We start from the raw sequence: 19,393 nt of genomic DNA, 5'->3' as shown, positions 1-19,393 counted from the left end.
TTAGCAGTTCTGCTCACAGAGTATAGGTTAGAGCCCAAGAGGAAATAGGACAATTTGCAAGTCAAATTCTAGTGGGCTGTTCTTTCAACTAGGGATGTAAACCTAAGAGCAGCACATAGTTGCCAATCATGAACAATATCTTTGGTGGCTAAACGTCACATTATACACCTCCTCTCATGATATAGCAGATAGTGGAAGAGCTCATATTTGGCCACAAAATTTAACAACTCAGACCTGGGTCTAGAATAGGCTCAGTGACAGATATTTTTCAAATTGAAAAATAGTTTTGTTCTTAGCCAACCAACTTAAAAACTTAATTTTGCCAATAACTCCATGTCAATTTGAGCACTGATATTTAGGACTCTGTTTAACAATTTCCCTTGCCTGGGAAGCAGTTGAGAATAAATACTGGATGGAAAGGAGATGTTTTTGCTTAAATTAAAGTTTTAATGTAATACTTCTTTTAATCTTTCCTGAACTTTTAGGCAGACACCAAGAAGTGTAATTCCAAGACTTAATCCACCCCCATTAAATACCAAAAAGCGTGCTCCAAGAGCTCTGAAAACCACTCAAGATCTGCTGATTGCTTCCGAACCACAGGTGAAGACTACACAAACCTTACTTCCTGAGGAGCTCCGGAAACTTCAGTGCCTACCCACTAATTCAGAGGCAGCTTTTAGAGAGATTAATTCATTGACCCTGATGGAAGTTGGAACCAGCAATAGGACATGTGTGCCTGATCTTATTCATAAGGAGAATATGGAGCCCAAACAAAGTGCAATTCACAGTATATCTTCTTCCACTCTCCCAGAAAATGTGGCTCTTAGACTTGATTTAAGTGCTGGTAAAAACATTCCTGAACACCAAAGCTGTAAGACGCCTTTAGAAGCAAAGATACCAACCGTACAAAGTGAAAGTCATAGTTCAGACTTGTTGTCTTTTGAGTAAAACTGCCTTTTATTTGCAGCAGTGCCTCACTTATATAGCCAAAATGGTCAACAATAGCAGTTTCTTTATGAAAACTTCCTGAGTCAGGTGTTGGAATTGACCCTACATTCCCTGAAAGCAGCTTTCTAGTCTCAGGAAGTGATGGCAGGAAGCATCTTGAGGAAAAAGTTGGTCTCTTTTAACAGATTTCTTGCATCTGAGGAAATCTGAGGAGGAATCTACTCCACATGCTATTTCTGTTTTAGTTCCTTGTGTCAACAGGGAACTTTCCTTTGTGCTTCAACAAAGATAATCTGCATAACCTGAATGTGAGAATTTTTAGTGGTGAAACTGCAACCCAACTAGAACATTGTTGATATATTCTTCAAATGCACTTTTAAATATCTATAGGGTGAAAATGATTCAAAAATGAAATTGCCTTGCATGAGCCGAACAAAAATGCAGCAGTATTTCACATGAGATTCTCTATGCTGGATTATGATCACTAACATGTTTCTTGTTTCAAAATTTCATAAGAATTGTTAACTGAAAATGCAAATCAAAATCAAAGCATTATTTTTGGAGAGAGGTAAGAGGAGGAGAATGCACTCTGGTCCAAAAATTATGTTGTATTCTCTTCAGTTTCCCTGGAGAAACCTATGAATGTATTTCTTTAGGCATTGATCTGATTGCTCTGAGTGGACAGGTTTTGGACTCCTGCTATATATAAAATGGCTTCATTAATAAATCTTTTCATTCCTGAGGGTGAAAAATAACAACAACATCTTTGTATAGTCAAGTCCCTCAGAAGCAGGAAGAAACTCAATATGGGCCTTTCCTAACTTAGATCAACAGTTCCCTTCTGTTTGGGCTGGGTTTGACTTCTATAAATGTGATTAAATTGCATCCAAAAATCTAGCTGGAGTTCTGTTCATTCAGGTGCCAAGGGATTTTGCTTGACTTTCTCAAAAAGCATAGCAAAAAAAACCTAGACCTAATCCAAGGTGGTGAAATTCTTATAAAGCTGTATGATGCTTGAGTACACAAAGGTTGCCTGCCACCCAACTGTCTGGCAGTAAGAACAATCTTTGCTAGTAATGCCTTCCTGCCAGTCCATCAAATAACCCTTCAGCCCTTGATATCTGTATCACTTGCTATGTAGACATATTACCCTGTTTCCCCAAAAATAAGACCTCCCCAAATAATAAGCCCAATCGGGCTTTTGAGCGCTAAAATAAACCCTCCCCCAAAAGAAGGCCTCCCTGAAAATATTACAACACAGCAGCAGCCATGAAGTGACCACGCCCGCTGCCTCCCACACCTCAAAAATAATAAGACCTCCCTGAAAATAAGGACAAGTGCTTATTTCGGGAGTCAAAAGAAAATTAGACCCTGTCTTATTTTCAGGGAAACATGGTACTCAATAGTGGGCATTTGAAATAAAAGAAAAGGGTTCATGAACTGAGCATACTATACTGAAATTAATCTGCTCTCTGCTACCTTTTCATCTGAGAGTTGTCTTTCCTGCTCAGTATTAACTTTCTGAAAAATTGAAATAAGGTTGGGAGGGATTGTCAATGAATATTTCCAATGCATTTTTCTATATGCACCTATAACTGGTATCAATCTCATATAGGAACATGTCCAAATTTGAAAAGCAACATAAATCCTCATACTATTATTTTTAATATTGGAATCAGCTTGGAATCTAGCTATTTTTGCAAGTTTACTTCTGTTATTACTCTAATTCCTAGCTCTCTTTTTCTCACAGGGATTTTTATCAAATCTAAACAAATATGCATGGACATCTAAAAGTCAGTAAATTTCCTGTTTGATCATCCAAAGTGAACATTTTAAAATTTGAGATTTCTATTGGATTTCTTGATTTTAGTAAATTTCAAATATGAAATCTATTTCAACTGTCAGTTATTGTTGAATATTTCTTTTGATTGTATATTATTTCCCCAGTGCTATACACAGTAATTTATTCAGTATCAGCTTATTGGATGGTGATTTATACCAATCAACTTTCAGTGGATTCTTTGGAAACATCTTTTTTCTTCTTATATGTACCATAAGCTTCCATGAAATACTATTTCCTAACTACCACCCTCACCTTTTATGGTTTAGCCACAAAATAATATTGACTGTTTTTGTAGTTAGGTCTACAAAAGTTACTCACTCTATGTTTATGATGCATCATGCTGAAGGTAGAAGTGGTTTTGTGTAAACTGAGCTTCAAGCTCCAAGATAAGTCTAAATCAGGGGTGTCAAACTCAAGGCCTGAGAGTCAGATCCAGCCCATGGGGCTGCCTTGGAAACAGTGAAGGACTGGCCTGTAGTGCTTCTACCAGTGAAAATGGGCTCCTGAGCTCTGTGGGGAGTTCCTTTTTCACTGCCAGAGGGTTGCACGAGGCCATGGCAGCCGAAAATGGATTTCTAGAGCCTGTTTTTGCTGGCAGAGCATTTGAACCACCATAGGTGCCCCTGACAGGAATGCGGTCAGGCTGGGCACGTTCATCCTGGCCATGCCTACCTCAGCCCCCCAAGGTCAAACACAACCTGATGCGGCTCTCAATCAAATTGAGTTTGACACCTCTGGTCTAAATCATCAACTGTTAGTAGAGGTTCCTTGATAGTTTCACTAAAATGGGAAGTGCTGACGAAAAAAAGGGAACTAGAAACACATTGTGACATTCTACTGCATGTTAGTTTTCAGTGCGATCAAACACTAAATAGCATGCATGATTACTGTAAAAAAATCAACTACTGAAATAAAATACCACTAAATGTCAAATAGAGACATTGGTTGCTTGAAGAATATATCTTCAGCAAAGATTGTGAAGAACAATTATGAAAAACTTTGATAGAAAATTCATTTTTGTGCTCTTAAAGCTAGGCAAAAATTGAGTAAATGAAGTTTTTTCTAATGCTGCTATTTATTGAAAAAATTGTACTTCTTGAATCATTACTACAAAACACATTGCCTTTGTTGCAGTGGTAGGTTCCTACCGGTTTGGACCAGTTCGGCTGAACTGGTAGTGATTTTGCGGCCTGGGTTGCTGGAGCCAGCAGTGACCCAGGCCTGCCATGGCCCCGAATCGGTTCTCCGGGTGGCGCCATAGGCCCCACCATCTTGTTTTTCACTTCTGCGCATGCGCAAAACAATTTTTATTGCACTGTGCATGTACGCATAGTGCACATCAAGTGCGCGCGTGCCATGCACACAAGTGAACCAGCAGTAGTGCCTGCCAGAACCCACCCCTGCTTTGTCAGAAGGGCAAGGAGCCAATTCCTATACAGAAACTAACATCACATGAAAATGAAGAGTTCTGAGCCATCCATTCATCTCCCTCTCAACTTTAATCAGCCCCAGAAGAAGGCCATCTGTTGTCATGGCATAAAATATCAGTTTGATGCTGATACTTGATTTACCTCTCAACCTTGGGTCAAGCAGGAGATCCTGTTGAAATGTTGTCCAGATGTTCGAAGCCTAATTAGTTGTGGATGAGGAGGATCGAGTTGAGGCTTAATTCCAGTGAGATAGATTGACCTTGGTTTATAAGTCTCTCATTCCCAATTTCAGAAATGCTCTGATTTTAACTCTGCACCCAGCATTGCTCTGAAAGGGATTAGCCATAACTTTATAGTTCCTACTCAAGGAGTGAGTGGCAAATAAGTGCAATAGTTACAACTACTCCTAGAATGAATAGTTTTGCTTGCAATATTCAGATCTTAATCTCCTCTCAACTGGACTTTTGCACGTTTCTTGAGAAATTTTGAAAACTGATGAGGCAACCCAAATAGTCACAAACATTTCTCATTGCACCAAAGTAATTGCTGTTGCCCTTAGTTATCGGTTGGCTTCTGGGTGTCATTTAAGCTGCTGGTTGTCACTTTTAATGCCCTTCATGCTTCAGGATCTGGATATCTGCCTTTTCTCAATAACATCATCCTGCCTGGGAAGATCAAGTAGGTAAGGTTCTCTTCATATCCTCTTGCTCAGGGAATGTCACTTTGAGAAGCCACAAAAGCATGACTTCTCCATTGCTGCCATCCTTCTATGGAACAGCACTTGCTAAGCTTTTAATTCTCTTTTTGGCATTTAGGATGTCTACAATTTAAGTAGGTCCAGAGGTTTGAACAATTGTTCCCTCAATTAATTTGAAGTTATTGTTTTGCTGATTGTGTTTTATTCCTGGGTTTTATACTGATTATTATATTCATTACATTGTATGGCTGTTTACTGTCTATTGTTTTGCTTTATCCCAATTTATGAAGGGGGAATTCTGCACAACTCTTGTCAATTGTGACTGGAAAAATCTATTTTATTCCTAGCCTACAAACAAAGTGTATCAACCTAGACCTAAAGAGACATTTCCCGTCAGAACAATTAATCGTTAGAACAGCTTGCCTCCAGAACATGTGGGTGCTGCACCACTGAAGGTTTTTAAAAAGAGATTAGACAGCCATTTGTCCAGAATGGTATAGGGTTTCCTGCTTGAGCAGGGAGTTGGATCAGAAGACTTCCAAGGTCTGTATGTAAATATATATAGATAAGATAAGCAAGTTGAAGCTGCAGTTTACAGGTGGTCTTTGATTTATGATCACAATTGGCACCGGAATTTCCATTGTTAAGCAATGTGTCATAAAGTGAGACATCATAGGATCATACTAAATAATGACAAGAACTCCAGCCCTCCCCCTTGCTATCATTAACTGAAAATAGTGGGTTGTTAAGCGAATGCCCACTGGAATCCGAGCCATTCTGGACTTGGTTTCTTCAACTCCTCTCACTCACCAATGTCTTCCCTTCGGCTGCCCTGCATCTGCTTTGTGTGGCGGCAAGCAGCCCCAGACCTGCATGGCTCTGGGACTGCTTGCCATGCCCTGGGAAGCCAGAGCCATCCCAGACTAATCGCAGTTACAGCTGCCCTTACCACCCTGCACTCCAGCCCTCTATCACCCTGAGCTCTTCTGCCTCAGCTGACCTCTGCAGTTTTCTTTCTCTGTTGCTGACAAGGCCTGCCCATCCTGACTTCACATATAAAAAACACCCCATCCTAAAAACAGTCCCTGAGCCATAAGTGTGTCAAAATACCCTTTTGCAAAAAAAAAAAAAAAAAAACCTCCTGGAGCAAACCAAACACTTCCTACACATGGCTCCCCAAGCTGGCTCAACAGCATACCACAAATAAGAATGCTACCCAGTGGGAAAGGTCAGAAGTCATTTTGTCCAATGTGAAGGTGCTGAGGGCTAGCTCAGCTTCTGTAGGCTTCCTACATATGGTTTCCTGAGCTTTCAGAAAGCTTCTGAGATCTTGCAAAGTATTGCGAGAATAGGAACACCTACTGTTCTTTAAAAACATGCCACATTCCCAATTCTTTGGCAAGCCTCAAAAGCTTTCTGAAGGCAGCTCAGTTTTCCAAAGACTCGAGGAGCCACGTGTAGGAAATGTTCTCCATAGAAGCTAGAGTGTGTGGGATAGCATGACTGAAAAGAAAACAGCAAAGGCAACAAGGCATTTCTGATTCAACCACAGTGGCTGGATGCAAAAGATGAAAGGCTAGCACAGAAAGAGAAGGCAACTAGGTGAACAAATGTTCACCACAAAGCTGGGCCAGCTGAGGTTTCACACAGTACTGTAGCTCCTGGGCTGCTTGCCACTCCACAAAGCAGGGATCACAGCAGCCAAAGGAGCAGCGGAGGGAGGGGGGAATAGGCAGGTGGGGGAATTGATGTATCCCTATTATAAGTGCAGCCGGCTAGATGAGCTCCCAAGTTGTGATCATGTGACTGCACACTTATTGCAATGGTTGTAATTTTCAAAATGGGTCATAAGTCCATTTTTTTTCAGCAGTGTTGTAACTTTGAGCAGCTGAACAAATGGCTCATCATAAATTAAGGACTCCTGGTAAATTTCTAAGACCATCTATTGAAGTATCCACATTTTCAGACATGTAATGCTGAAACTCAACCCTGTTTTAAAAAGATATTGTGTGCTTCTGTAGAAAATGTATAATGTGTTTTTTTAGAATAGTAATTATTGTGACTATGTGTCGTCTCCAGTATTTTGCTGTGCCTCTCAGTGGGGAACAAAGGGATCTGCTGTGATGGTGCTATTGCACTCATGTCCTTCTTGGCAACTGTCTAAAGACATTTCTCTGGTTGCTCATTATGTGAAGAGATACTGGATGACATATAGGCCTTTGGTGTGATCCTGCAGGACCTATATGTTGATACATAGAAACTTAAGACAAATTCCCTGTTTTAATAAAGGAGCACCTGCAATAGAAGTAGCAGCTAAAATCATACTTTTTAAAATAATGATTTAAATCTTTTTAATTATATAATCTAAGTTAGTAAAGGAATATATGCAGGTTTTGTCTAATTATTCACATTGCACAATAAAAGCTTTTATTGCACCTTAACATTGTTGCAGTTTATAATAAGCTATGATTCAGAATCAATATCTAAAAAGAATACTAAGAATTGTAAACTCCCTCACAATAAATGTTTAAACAGCTGTGACTTCCTAGGAAAACCTCCCTTTAGATCACTTTCCCAGTCTTTCTGTACTGTAATATCACTTAACATTGGTAACTTATTCTCAACAACTTTGTGATGAGCTTGTTGGTCCCTCAGTTGCTCATTGGCTGGCAGCTGGGCTGCAGGGATTAAGGCTCTGGTCAGTTCTGTGCATCTTCCCTTCCGGGCTGAGTTGGGACTCAGTTTCCAAAAGGCTGCAGGTGCCCCACCCAAGGAGAGCAGCTAGAGAGCCAAGTAGGGAGGCTGGGTGGTCATAGCCAGATCATCACAACTAGGTGGGCATGGTCAGCTTGACACCACTCACTGAACTCAGCTGATCGGGACAGCTGGGTTGGGATGGAACAAGTCACACTAGCTAACTCAACATGGGGGCAATTCGGTGGCCCACAAGCTTCTTACTGCTGGCAGCCAAGTGCATGCACATGTGCACACACATACACTCACACACACCACATTTTAAGTTTGGGGACTTTTATCTACAGAGAGGACCTGCAAGAGGGCTGCAGGGCTGCTGGTGGCCAAGTATTAAGGCAGGACTTCCCTCAGACTCTCCCTCCCTCTCATTACAATCTCCCTCCTCCCTTCCTCCCTCCCTCCCTCCTTCCCTCCTTCTGCTTCCCATTTGCTTCTTTCCCTCCTTCCTTCCTTCCTTCCCCTCTTCCTCCCTCCCGCCCTCCATGCCCAGGAAAGGATAGGGGGAGGGGGAGAGGATGGCTATGGCTTTCCCACATGGGGATGGGGGCAGAAGGCAGGGCAGGGGCTATCCTGGTGAAAGGGATTTGCTTGCAAGCTGCAGGCCATGTAGCCGATGGAAGCATCACATTGGCTGTGAAACTCAGACAATATTGAAAAGGAAGATCACATGACTTAAGCAGCAGCCCAGAAGTAGCCAGTAATAATGAAGCAGCCACAAGTTTCCCAAAAGTTATTCCCTCAAGAACCATGGGTACCACCAATGTTCCCTCTAATTTTTTTTTCAGTGTGTGCGGAAAAGTATAGTGTTTGAGTGGCACATTTTCATGCCTGAGCACCTGAATTTATTTCACAGATGTCACCCAAGACAACAACGAAATCAGTGTTATTTGAAACTCAATTCTACCATGTAAATATCCATTAAGTAAAGAAATCTCCCTATACAGGTAATCCTCAATCTACAACCATAATTGAGCCCAAAGTTTCTATTGCTAAGTGAGACATTTGTTAAGTGAGTTTTGCCCCATTTTACAACCTTTCCTGCTACAGTTAAGTGAATCACTGCGGTTAAATCGGTAACCTGGTTGTTAAGTCAATCTGACTTTCCCACTGACTTTGCTTGGCAGAAGGTTGCAAAAAGTGACTACATGACCCCAGGACAAGGACACTGCAACCATCATAAATATGAGGCAGTTGCCAAACATCCAAATTTTGATCATTTGGCCATGGGGATGATCATAAGTGTGAAGAACAGCCGTAAGTCACTTTTTTCAGTGCTGATGTAACTTCAGTCATTAAGTGAACTGTTGTAAGTTGAGGACTACTTGTATTCAAGTTCAATGGATGACTCTCTATGGGAAAAGGATCAAAACTTCCCTCTATCCACATTTTCCATACTATGAATTACTTTATATGCTTTATACTTTCCCTCTTACTATCCAATAGTCTGCAGTGATATTAGCAAGTTATGAATAAATTACCAATTGATGTAGGTTAGCAATTGGGGTACATAAAGAAACAAACAAAGAGGGGAGATGAGGGAGGGGGAGGAAGGAAGGAAGGAAGGAAGGGAGAGAGAAAGAGGGAGGGAGAGAGACAGAGACAGAGACAGAAAAATGAAAGAGGAGAAGAGAAGGGGAAAAAGAAAGGGGAGGGGAGGGAGGCAGGATAAGAAAAAGAGGCAGAAAAAAGGGAGAAAGAAAAAGGAAAGAAGGAAGGAAAGAAAAAGAAAGAAAAAAGGAAGAAAGAAAAGAGAGAAGAGAAGAAATAGAGGCTAAAAAAGCAAACAGGGAAAAGTAGGGAAAAAACTTTCACTGGAAAATACTATTTTTCCATCAGCGCAAAACTTTCCTAAACAAGATTAATTTTCCGGATTTTGACTTTCCAGTCCGGGCGGACCAAGAAGTCTCTATTTTCTTTTTCTTTTCGAGCAATAAAATCAAATAAAATCCGTGGAGCACCAGCTCAACTCCCCATTCCTGCGAAAAACACCTCGAGCCCCAACGCTCCAAATGCAGAGGCTAGATTCAGACAACACATGCACACCCGGCATGGGTTTCCACTTGCTTGCGTGGCCGAGCGCCTCCTGCACACCCGCATCTCGGAAGCGGAGCCAACGGCGGGGAGCCCAGTCATGGGGACTTAGCTGACAATCCGCAATGGAAGCATGCTCCGCATATCCCGCGGAGAGTTGGCTCCCACTGCTCCTGCTGCCCCCCTCAGTAACTTTGATCCAGGATGGAACGGCCTTTCTGTCAATCAGCCGCGCGCTGGCGGAGGGAGCCCAAACATATGCGGCGATGTTTCTGTTGGCCAAAGGCCCACGCTCTTCTGGGCGTGGCTAGGCACTATATTATCCCGGGCCCAGCTGACAGAAGCCTCCGAGCCGCCTGCAGACTAAAGTCCATCATGGTAAAGATCATTGCACGGCAATTGGAAACTGCTGTGCGGTGCTTTGTTGCCACCTGCACGGCTGCGCAGCCTTGCAGCTTAGAGGGAACATTGGGTAATACCTTTTGGACACATAAATTACAGATAATCCCCTTGGCGAACATTCAAAGTTATATGATAGCGGCCCTTAATGTTTGTGAACAAGTTCCAAAATTACAAATCTTGCAGCATCACGGTAGTTGTTTGCCCTTATAAACAACAGCAGACACTCTGCAACATTTGTCCTGAACATTGCTGGCCAAAATAGAGCTTCTGAAGGGCAGATCCACCCCTCTGATGTTCCGTTCAGGCCTCCAGAGGCCTTGCCTGGCATGTTGCAGGCCGAAATGGAGTTTCTGAGGGGCATATCCACCCCTCAGAAGCTCCATTCAGGCCTCATGCTCCCCACAATTTATTTCAACCCACCCAAGCTGCCACACCGGATCACGTAATTTGTGATGATCTAGCAAGCAGTCTCCTCTCCATCCTCTGACACACATGCGCCCCTCTGCAGTTCCATTTGGGCCTCAGTAGACCTTGTCCGGCAGGTTGCCAGCCAAAATAGAGCTTCTGAGGGATGAATCCACCCCTGCGATGCTCCGTCTTGGCCTCCGTGGGCCTTCTTTGCCCATTGCAGGTGAAAATGGAGCTTCCAAGGGCCAGATCCACCCCTCGAAAGCTCCAAAGCTCCATTTCACCCTGCAACAGGCTGGAGGAGGCCCAAGAAGGCCCGAACAGAGCATCAGAGGCCTGGATCTTCCTCCCCGGAAGCTTCATTTTGGCTGGCAACAGGTCGGGGGAGGATCACAGAGGCCCAAATACAATTGCAGAGGGGTGCACATGGCTGAGAGTCAGGAGAGGAGACTGCTTGGTAGATCTTAACAAGTTAAGTGACCTGGCATGACAGTTTGGGGGAGGGGATTGTGGAGAGCATGAGATATTTCAGTGGTTCAGGAAGGACTTGGGTGATCTTAGGCAGGTGACCTGTTCCATCACTAGCCCCCCTGCCTTCCCCACCTTGAAATACCTCATGTGCACTTAACAAGCCTCACATTCAATTAGCGAATGTGTGGGCACAGGGAGTGATCCCATTCAAGGTACAAGATTCACTCCCATGAATCTCTGGGTTATGAATGGAATGGGCAGGCTCCATTGCATTCGTAACTTGAGGACTAGCTGTAGTCCATTTGAGGTACTTTAGCTCAAAATCCTATGACACACTGTTTCGCTAGTTGAAGGTAATGATGACAATTTTAATAGTGTATACCTCCATCACAGTAAAATAGAATTCCAGTAGTTCATACACAGTTTGTTGCCAGATCTGACCTACCTTGAAGAGCTGACATCAGCCATAAGATGACATTGGTTTGCTACAAATTCCTCTTTCTTTTCCTCAAAGTCTTGTAAAAAAAAGTACTTATTAGATAGTTTCAAATTAATGTTACAGATTACAAAGAAACTTTCAAGAAGAAATGCATTTATTCAATTTCTATAGCTGTCCATTTCTGTCAATGACTCTGGGAAGCTTACAATTTAAAAAATATTATAATTAAAAATGCTAAAAATATTTTGAAACAGTTAAAATACTAAAAATATTCAGATAAAATAAAGATAGGGACAAGATACTTGGCCAATTATAACCAGAGCCAGGAAACAGGGCCCTAAACATATTCAGCATCCAGGCCCCAAAACATAGCCATGTTTTAAAGGCCTTATGAAATACTTAATATGGTTGGAGCCATTCTAATATCTGAAGGAGGATGTTCCACAGATCAGGGGCCACTGCTGAAAAAGTTTATTTCCTGGTCCCCTTGCTAATGAGATCTACAGAATGCCCTTTCTGCTTAATCTAGTTCAGTGGTTCTACAGTTCCTCATGTTGTGGTGACTCCCAACCATAAAATTATTTTTTAAAAAGAATTCTATTGGTTTTTAAACATTTATAGGGAAGGGTAGGTGGATATACAAAAAAATTTTGGCAGCTACATCGTGCTGAAAGTAGAAATCTCTCCAAATCTCACAACTTTTACAGAAAGAAAAACAAAAGATAAAAGATAAGCAAAAACAGCATCTTATTATACATTGTATCAATCATATGTTCAATCATCTCTTTTACCACTTTCTAATATATCAACTGAAGGAATGAGAGGTAACCTTACGTAAAGACATGCGTAGGAAGCTACCATGATCTCAGTAGCTGGTTATCTTGGATACCTACAAGCTCACCTAATTAGCAGAACCAGATGTGGGAATAAAGGAAAGGTTACGTACAGACACAGCCATGGTCTCAAGTAGCCTGTTATCTTTTAGCCCACTATCTCACTGAGCAAAAGCAGGAGTTAACCTTGGCCTGAATAGCATTCTGGATTCACTAGGGAAAAAATTGGGGAGTAAACCAAAACAATATATTGTTGCTCTGTGCTTTGCTTGTAAAACTGTATAAAAGCCAAATAAACTCTGCGAAGGCAGACAGACATTTTTGACACCACTGCTTGACGGATTTCTGAAAACCTACATCTGGTGCCGAAACCCGGGAACAAAGACACCCTTCAGGGGAGCAACAGCCAACATACTTACCTCCCGTCTGGAACAGACCCCACGGCATGCCAATCGTTCTACGGGACCCCTCAGAGGTAGGTATGGATTGCAATCTGTCTCACCAGCGGCAAATTGTACAAGAATTTAGATTCTTGATACAGGAGTCAGGTGTTACAACACCTGAGGCATCCATAAGGAAGCTGGCTGGAGAGATAGGGAAACAATGTCCTTGGAAGATAGGACATCTGCGGTCTCAGTGCCGTCAAGCAGTAGAAAAATTTGGCTCTAAAGTTTTGGCAGGACATCAATTGACCACCGAGCCTTCACCTGATTATGATCAAGTAAAAATTATTCCCCTAAAATCATCTTTAATTGGACTTTCAGCTCCTCACAGAGAGGCTAATTCTTCTGCTTCTCCACGGTCAGAGGAACAATTAGGAAAAGAGGAGGGGAAGAAAGAAGATGTGTTTTCTGTCTGTCCACCTAAATTGATTCCACAAGATCATGAAGTAATTGGCTTAAAGGATTGCTTTTCTTCTATCCTTCCTTGCCCCGCTTTGCAGGAAAAGTTTGACTTTACTGCCGGTCAGGAAAAGTCCGTTTTCTCTATGCCTGCTGCTTCCCTCCCCCCACCTTCCCCTCTTCAGGAAGAGTCTGTGCCGGTTGATGGCAAGCAGCCCTTCTATAATACCAGGCAAAAGGCTCCTGATTTTGTTAACAGATTGCAGGATGCTTTAAAACAACAGATAGATAGTTCTGAGACTCAGATGGAGTTGTTGGTGAAATTAGCAAAGGGAAATGCTACTTTTGAATGCCGGAGGGCAATTATTGGTCTTGGGAACGATCCTGATTTGGTAGATATGATTACAGCATGTCAAGATATAGAAACATCTTGTCAAACTAATTTGGAATTTCAAAATCTAGGGAGGGTTATGTCTGCAACCTCCCACAGCCCTTTCCATCAAGGGTTGAAGCTAAAAGCAAAATGTTCAAAGTTATCTCGTTGGTTGATTTATACATTTACTTAGTTCTTTTTTGATTCAGATTTATGTTGCAGAATTGAAGCGTTATCCATTGGCTTTGGTAAATCGTTATATGGATGATATTTTAATTGGAGCCCCAAAGATATAACCTCATTGGATTTCAAAAATAAAAAATGATTTAAGTGTTTATGAATTGCAGATTGCTCCAGAAAAAGTATAACTGCATGAAATGTTACAATCTTTTTTGCTCCAGTTTTTCTTTGTTTAAATGAACATGGAGGTATTTTGCTAATTAATTTATGGCAGTTGTTGGGGACCTTTACTTGGGTTCGTCTGTCTGCGTCTGCCGGTACTTAAAGTTCTTTATTTGATTTATCTTTTTTCTTTTTCGTGCCCTTGTCACAGTTGAAAAGATTAATGAGATTTTGAGCATTCCATTTGTGGATTGTATAAATTGTCAGCTAACTCTTTTGATGCTTTTTAAGACAAAAAGACTCCGTTTCAAAATGTTTTGCCATTTTTTCAGGCAGTTGTTGAATTAATAACCTTGGGTTTGTTGTAGAAATTGGACTGACTTAATTAATATTATTTTTCCTATTCCACAATTTGCTTTTCAATTTTATTTTCAGAAAAACTTATCTCTTAAGTGTGCTTTAACTGACTATGTGGTCTGTATTTCATATCATTTGCCTAAAGATCTTCGGCTTGCGTATTTTATGACTTTTCTTTTCCTATTCGTCTATTGCTTTCGTTTCTCTGCTTTCACAAGACTGTTTTTTCAGATGGAGGGTGAACGAGAGGAGTGATTGCTTACAAGGACTCTCATGAAAGTTTTCTACACTGCAATACAGTTGTTTCTGCAACACTTAAAATTGTTTGTTGCTATTTTAGCTGTTCACATCTTTTCTCAACAAGCTTTTTAACTACATTTCTGACTTTCATTATGTGTGTCAATTTATTTTTAATCTTCTAGGTATTTACATCACACCCAGGATTGATTCTTAACCTTATGGCTTTTTTTTTTTAACTTTGCAGCAACTATTATAAGACTGAAAGCATTTATATTTTGTTTCTCACATATGCAGTCATTTGTTTTTTCCAGGACCTTTTTCTTAAAGCAACAGGTATGCAACTCAGATGCAGCTGTTCATGTTTTAGCTACATTTTTTTCAGATTTATTTTTTGATTACTTTTTTTCATTAGAATGTCACAGGGCTGGCACAATCTTGCCATATGCCACTTGACCAGGCCAAGCAGATTGTTTCATCATGCCCCCAGTGTTTTGGGGCATCTCCCTTTGGGGACACAGAAGTTAATCCCCTGGTTTGGCCTCTAATCAACTATGGCAAATGGATGTCACCTATGTTCCCTCTCTGGCTCCCTCGAAGTAAATTCATTTATCTATTTTTATTTTTTGGCCACATTTCAACGAGGAGAAACAGCTAATCATGTTATATTTCATCTTTTTTCAGCCTTTACTGCCTTGGGCAAACCTTTCTTTTTAAAGACTGATAATGACCTGGCCTATTTTTCATTGGCCTTTTTGCAATTTTATACAAATTGAAACATTGTTTTAATTTTTGGGCTTTTTTATGCTAATTGGTCCTTTAAGGACTGTCTTCTCAAACTAATAAAAAAGGAGGGATTTCGGGTACCCAACAATTTGGCGTACCCCAATTTGGCTAATTTGGCATAGGTAACATAATAGATTTAAAAAGTTTGTTTGCCTCCCCTCTAGGGGGATGAGGATATGCTGTGCTTCCTTCTACAGGTCTTTGTGGATTCTAGCATGTGATGTTCATCCAGCCAAGAATATTGTGGTACCAGTTCCCAAATCCAGTTCCAGAGATGACCGCCAAAGCGCAAACAGTGCTGAAACAACGACACGTGGAACAAATCCCCGAGAACTTATGCGCTGCCATTTTTGCCAATTCCTTCGTCATCATTTGTTTATGTTTACTTGTTCATTGCTTCTCTTTATAGATAGCTGCTGTCATCTCACCAAAAAACTCATTTGAACAGTGACTGAAGTAAAAATCTATGGGTGCAGCTAACATCATCATACACACTGATGTCTCTTGCTTATCTGAATTGTACATGGAACATTTACTTTCTACATGTTTAGATCCTGTTTGAATCCTGTCTGCAGTAATTCAACACTTCACTGGTTTGATGAAAACTTTAACTATAAGACTATATCTAGTTAGGAATTGATTGCCTATGATCTGCCCCCTGATGCAATTGCTTTATATACACCGATCGCAGTTCCTGAGAATACAACGTGTGCAAAAGAAGTTAATTGTTCATCTTCAAGTAAAAAACCTCACTCTTCATATTAGTTCACCTGCTTTAAATTGTACAGCTTTGAGGAGATTTCCTTTCACTTTGCTTATGTTTGGCTCCTGCAAGGATGGTTTTTTACATATGGTCACGAAACTTTAAATTACATTCCTGCTAATATTAGTGAAGCACAATGTTGCTTTAGCTAGTTAAGTCCTGTGTTGCTTTCCAAACAGCAACTTCAGACAGCACTTGTGATTCTGAGATAGCTTTGCTTAATAAAGTGGAATATGTAGTATTGGCTATATTTATAGTGGGTATGCCAGCGCTTGTTGCTTGCATTTATTTTAATATTAATGCGGTTGTATGTAATTTGGTAAAAATAATTAATGCTACCTTTTTAGCTATTTTAGTAATTAATGTGTTGTTTTAATCTTTTAGATGAATCCAGAACTATCCAGCACCAATTCAATATTTTACACAATTTGGCCTCTGATTTGAAAATTGATACCCTAGGATCTTGGTGGGAAAGCTTTTGGGCTTGGTTACCCACAGGTCTGTTGGGAAATGTTCTAAGTTATTTAGTCATCATTTGTGCTATTTTAATTGGTGGATGCTGTTTTATTCAGTATCTTCCCTCCCTTTGCAAAACATATGTATTACAGCTTTTTGCCCTAAACCCTCTCCTGCATTGACTCAGGGTGAAGTATATATGCCCTGTATAAACAATTGCAAGGATGTTCCTTTTTTGATTATGATTCTTTTACTAGCCCCTCCTACGATGCCTTGTCAAACAAAACAAAAAAGAGTGAGATGAAGGAATGAGAGGTAACCTTATGTAAAGACATGCGTAGGAAGCTACCATGATCTCAGTAGCTGGTTATCTTGGATACCTACAAGCTCACCTAATTAGCAGAACCAGATGTGGGAATAAAGGAAAGGTTACGTACAGACACAGCCATGGTCTCGAGTAGCCTGTTATCTTTTAGCCCACTATCTCACCGAGCAAAAGCAGGAGTTAACCTTGGCCTGAATAGCATTCTGGATTCACTAGGGAAAAAATGGGGGAGTAAACCAAAACAATATATTGTTGCTCTGTGCTTTGCTTGTAAAACTGTATAAAAGCCAAATAAACTCTGCGAAGGCAGACAGACATTTTTGACACCACTGCTTGACGGATTTCTGAAAACCTACAATCAACAATTACAATACTATTTCAAATACATTTATTTTTGTGACCTGAGTCTTTTCAGTATTGCTCCCTCCCCTTTGTCCCCTGGCAGAGCCGCAGCCCCTCCCTCCCTCATATCTTGTATATTATCACCTTTTTCACTACCTCTTATAGTTTTATCCTCTAGGAGGGAACTGTGTTTTTTCATGAAGGCCTCTGCCTCCACAACTGAATTAATTCTTATTCTATTTCCCTCCCAGAAAATCAACATTCCTTCTGGCAATAACCATCTAAACCAAATTCCTTTATTATATAATTTCTTTGATAAGGAGGAATACTTATTTTTTTCGGAATTTGTTTAAGAATGGCAATTTCTTTATCTTTATATTTTAGTGGTCCCCCCTTTCGGCTCCCAAAACCTCATCCCTCGCGGTCTTCCTAAGAAATTTAACATGGACTTCCCTTGGAACATTATGTGTTCTGGCATATTCTGAATTGATTCTATAAACCAGGTCCATATCCCACCACAACTGTTCTTTATCTCTCTTAATGTATTCTGCTAAGATTGTACACATAATATCCTTCAGGTCTTCATCTTCTGTCTTGGGTAGGTTCTGGAATCTGAGAAAAAGAGACATTCTTTCAAGTCCCATCTTTACCATGAAGTTTTCCAGTTCTCTATTCCCCTTCTGAGTTGCCTTCACCTCCTCCCTCAGCCAAACCACGTCCTCCTCCAGTACTCCAACCCTCTGCTTATTTTCTATTGTTTGCTGCTGTGCATCTCTGAGCTGCTCTTTAAAATCTGTCAGTTCTTTTTTCAGTTCTTCCTGTCCCTTCATAATAGCCTGAAACATTTGGGCAATTGATAAGTCCTTTGTGCTCTCTCCAGTCACTTCTTGTTGTAAGAATGATAAAGTTTTTGTCTGTTGGGTCATTGGGCTAGATGCAGAGGAGGCAGGTGCCGAGGCTGCCATCCCCGGCAGTGGTTTTCTGGGCCCCATTTGTTAAGCTCAGGGATAAGTGTAAATCCTTATACAGAAGAAATGGGGTCCGTGGAGTGCGCAGTTGGGTGATACCGAGGAGGCAGACAAGCCCAGAAGTTAATGTTAATCCTCAGTCACAGTTCCAAGCCAGAAGAAGAGAGTCAAATAATCCAAATCCTGAAAGACCATAAAACAGGGAAGGCTCCAGAAGTCCTTCAGGAGGTAATAGTAATATAAAGCCAGAAATTTCTTCAAAGGTAGTTTCAAAAGGCTAGTTTCATTTATTAGAGCGAAGAAGAAAAGGAAGTGAGCCATCTTGGCTCCACCTCTCAGAGGAAACCAGGGAGCAAAGCATTCAAAGTTTCCATAAGGCTTTTAAAACAGCTCAGGAATCACTTCTTGCAATTGTGATGTAAATCTTTCTCATAGTTAATACAAGTGGGTAATTCAACGTTTTACTCTCTCACTCCATTCCGAGATCGAGAGATAGTTCAAATGCCGCTTTAACCGAGGGGGGGGGGGGTAAAAAAAAAACCTCCAATCTTGCAACTTCAAATAGATTGAATCCACAACTTGCAAATAGCTCTTGCTCATCCATTAAATGGTGTTAAAAGAGATTAGGGCAAACCTCTCACCTCCAGCACTTCACTGCAACTTCTGATTGATTATTTCCTTCCTGAATCCATTCAGTGAAGGCGCAGGCAGCCGACAGCTACGCCACGCGACCCCCTTCGCTCCCTGGCTCCTGGGGCGAGACTGGAAACCCCCCGATGGCTGCCACCACTTCTGGGGGCTCCAGCAAGCCGCCCTATGGCAGGTGGTCCCTCCAAGACCCCCTGTGCTCCCTAAAGGAGCCCACCGGAGAGACGAGCAGTGGACGGCAACGTCCGTCGCCTCCAGGAACCGGAAGTGATCTGACCATAAAATTATTTTTGTTGCTACTCTATAACTGTAATTTTGCTACTGTTATGAATTGTAATGTAAATATCTGATATGCAGGATGTATTTTTATTGTTATAAATTGAACATAATTAAAGCATAGTGATTAACTGCTTGAAACAAGACCCTCAACTTTGCCAGTCACTCGTCCCCCATTACTTAAGGCATGACTCCCTCTGGGAAGTTTAAGAGCAGGCTCCCAACTCTAAGTGGAAAGCCTGCCTTTCTTTTAAAAAGAAAGAAAGGAAAGAAAAAACAAAACAGCCAACAATTCTTCCTTTCTTTCTCTTTCTCTCTCTTTCTGTCTCTCTGTCTCTCTCTGTGTGTGTGTCTGTCTGTCTGTCTTTGTGTGTGTGTGTGGTTCTTTGTCTCTCTCCTCCCTCCCTCCCTCTCTGTCTCTC

At 41.2% G+C, this 19,393-nt stretch overlaps 1 protein-coding gene across 1 annotated transcript in view; it reads left to right on the top strand.

Annotated features, from left to right (window-relative positions):
- The window catches only part of LOC309388801 (carboxyl-terminal PDZ ligand of neuronal nitric oxide synthase protein-like), a 140,990-nt gene extending 133,615 nt beyond the window's left edge, over window positions 1-7,375 (top strand). The window contains 1 exon segment of the mRNA XM_081946444.1: window positions 486-7,375. Within this exon segment, the coding sequence (XP_081802570.1) occupies window positions 486-948 (463 nt within the window). The 3' untranslated portion in view covers window positions 949-7,375.
- Window positions 7,376-19,393: the final 12,018 nt, after the last annotated feature.

The sequence above is a fragment of the Natrix helvetica genome (genome assembly GCF_964273705.1).
Source record: "Natrix helvetica genome assembly, chromosome: 3".
Classification (NCBI taxonomy): Eukaryota; Metazoa; Chordata; class Lepidosauria; order Squamata; family Natricidae; genus Natrix; species Natrix helvetica.
Note: the sequence above shows the minus strand (reverse complement) of the source record. Positions and strands in the feature narration are given on the sequence as shown.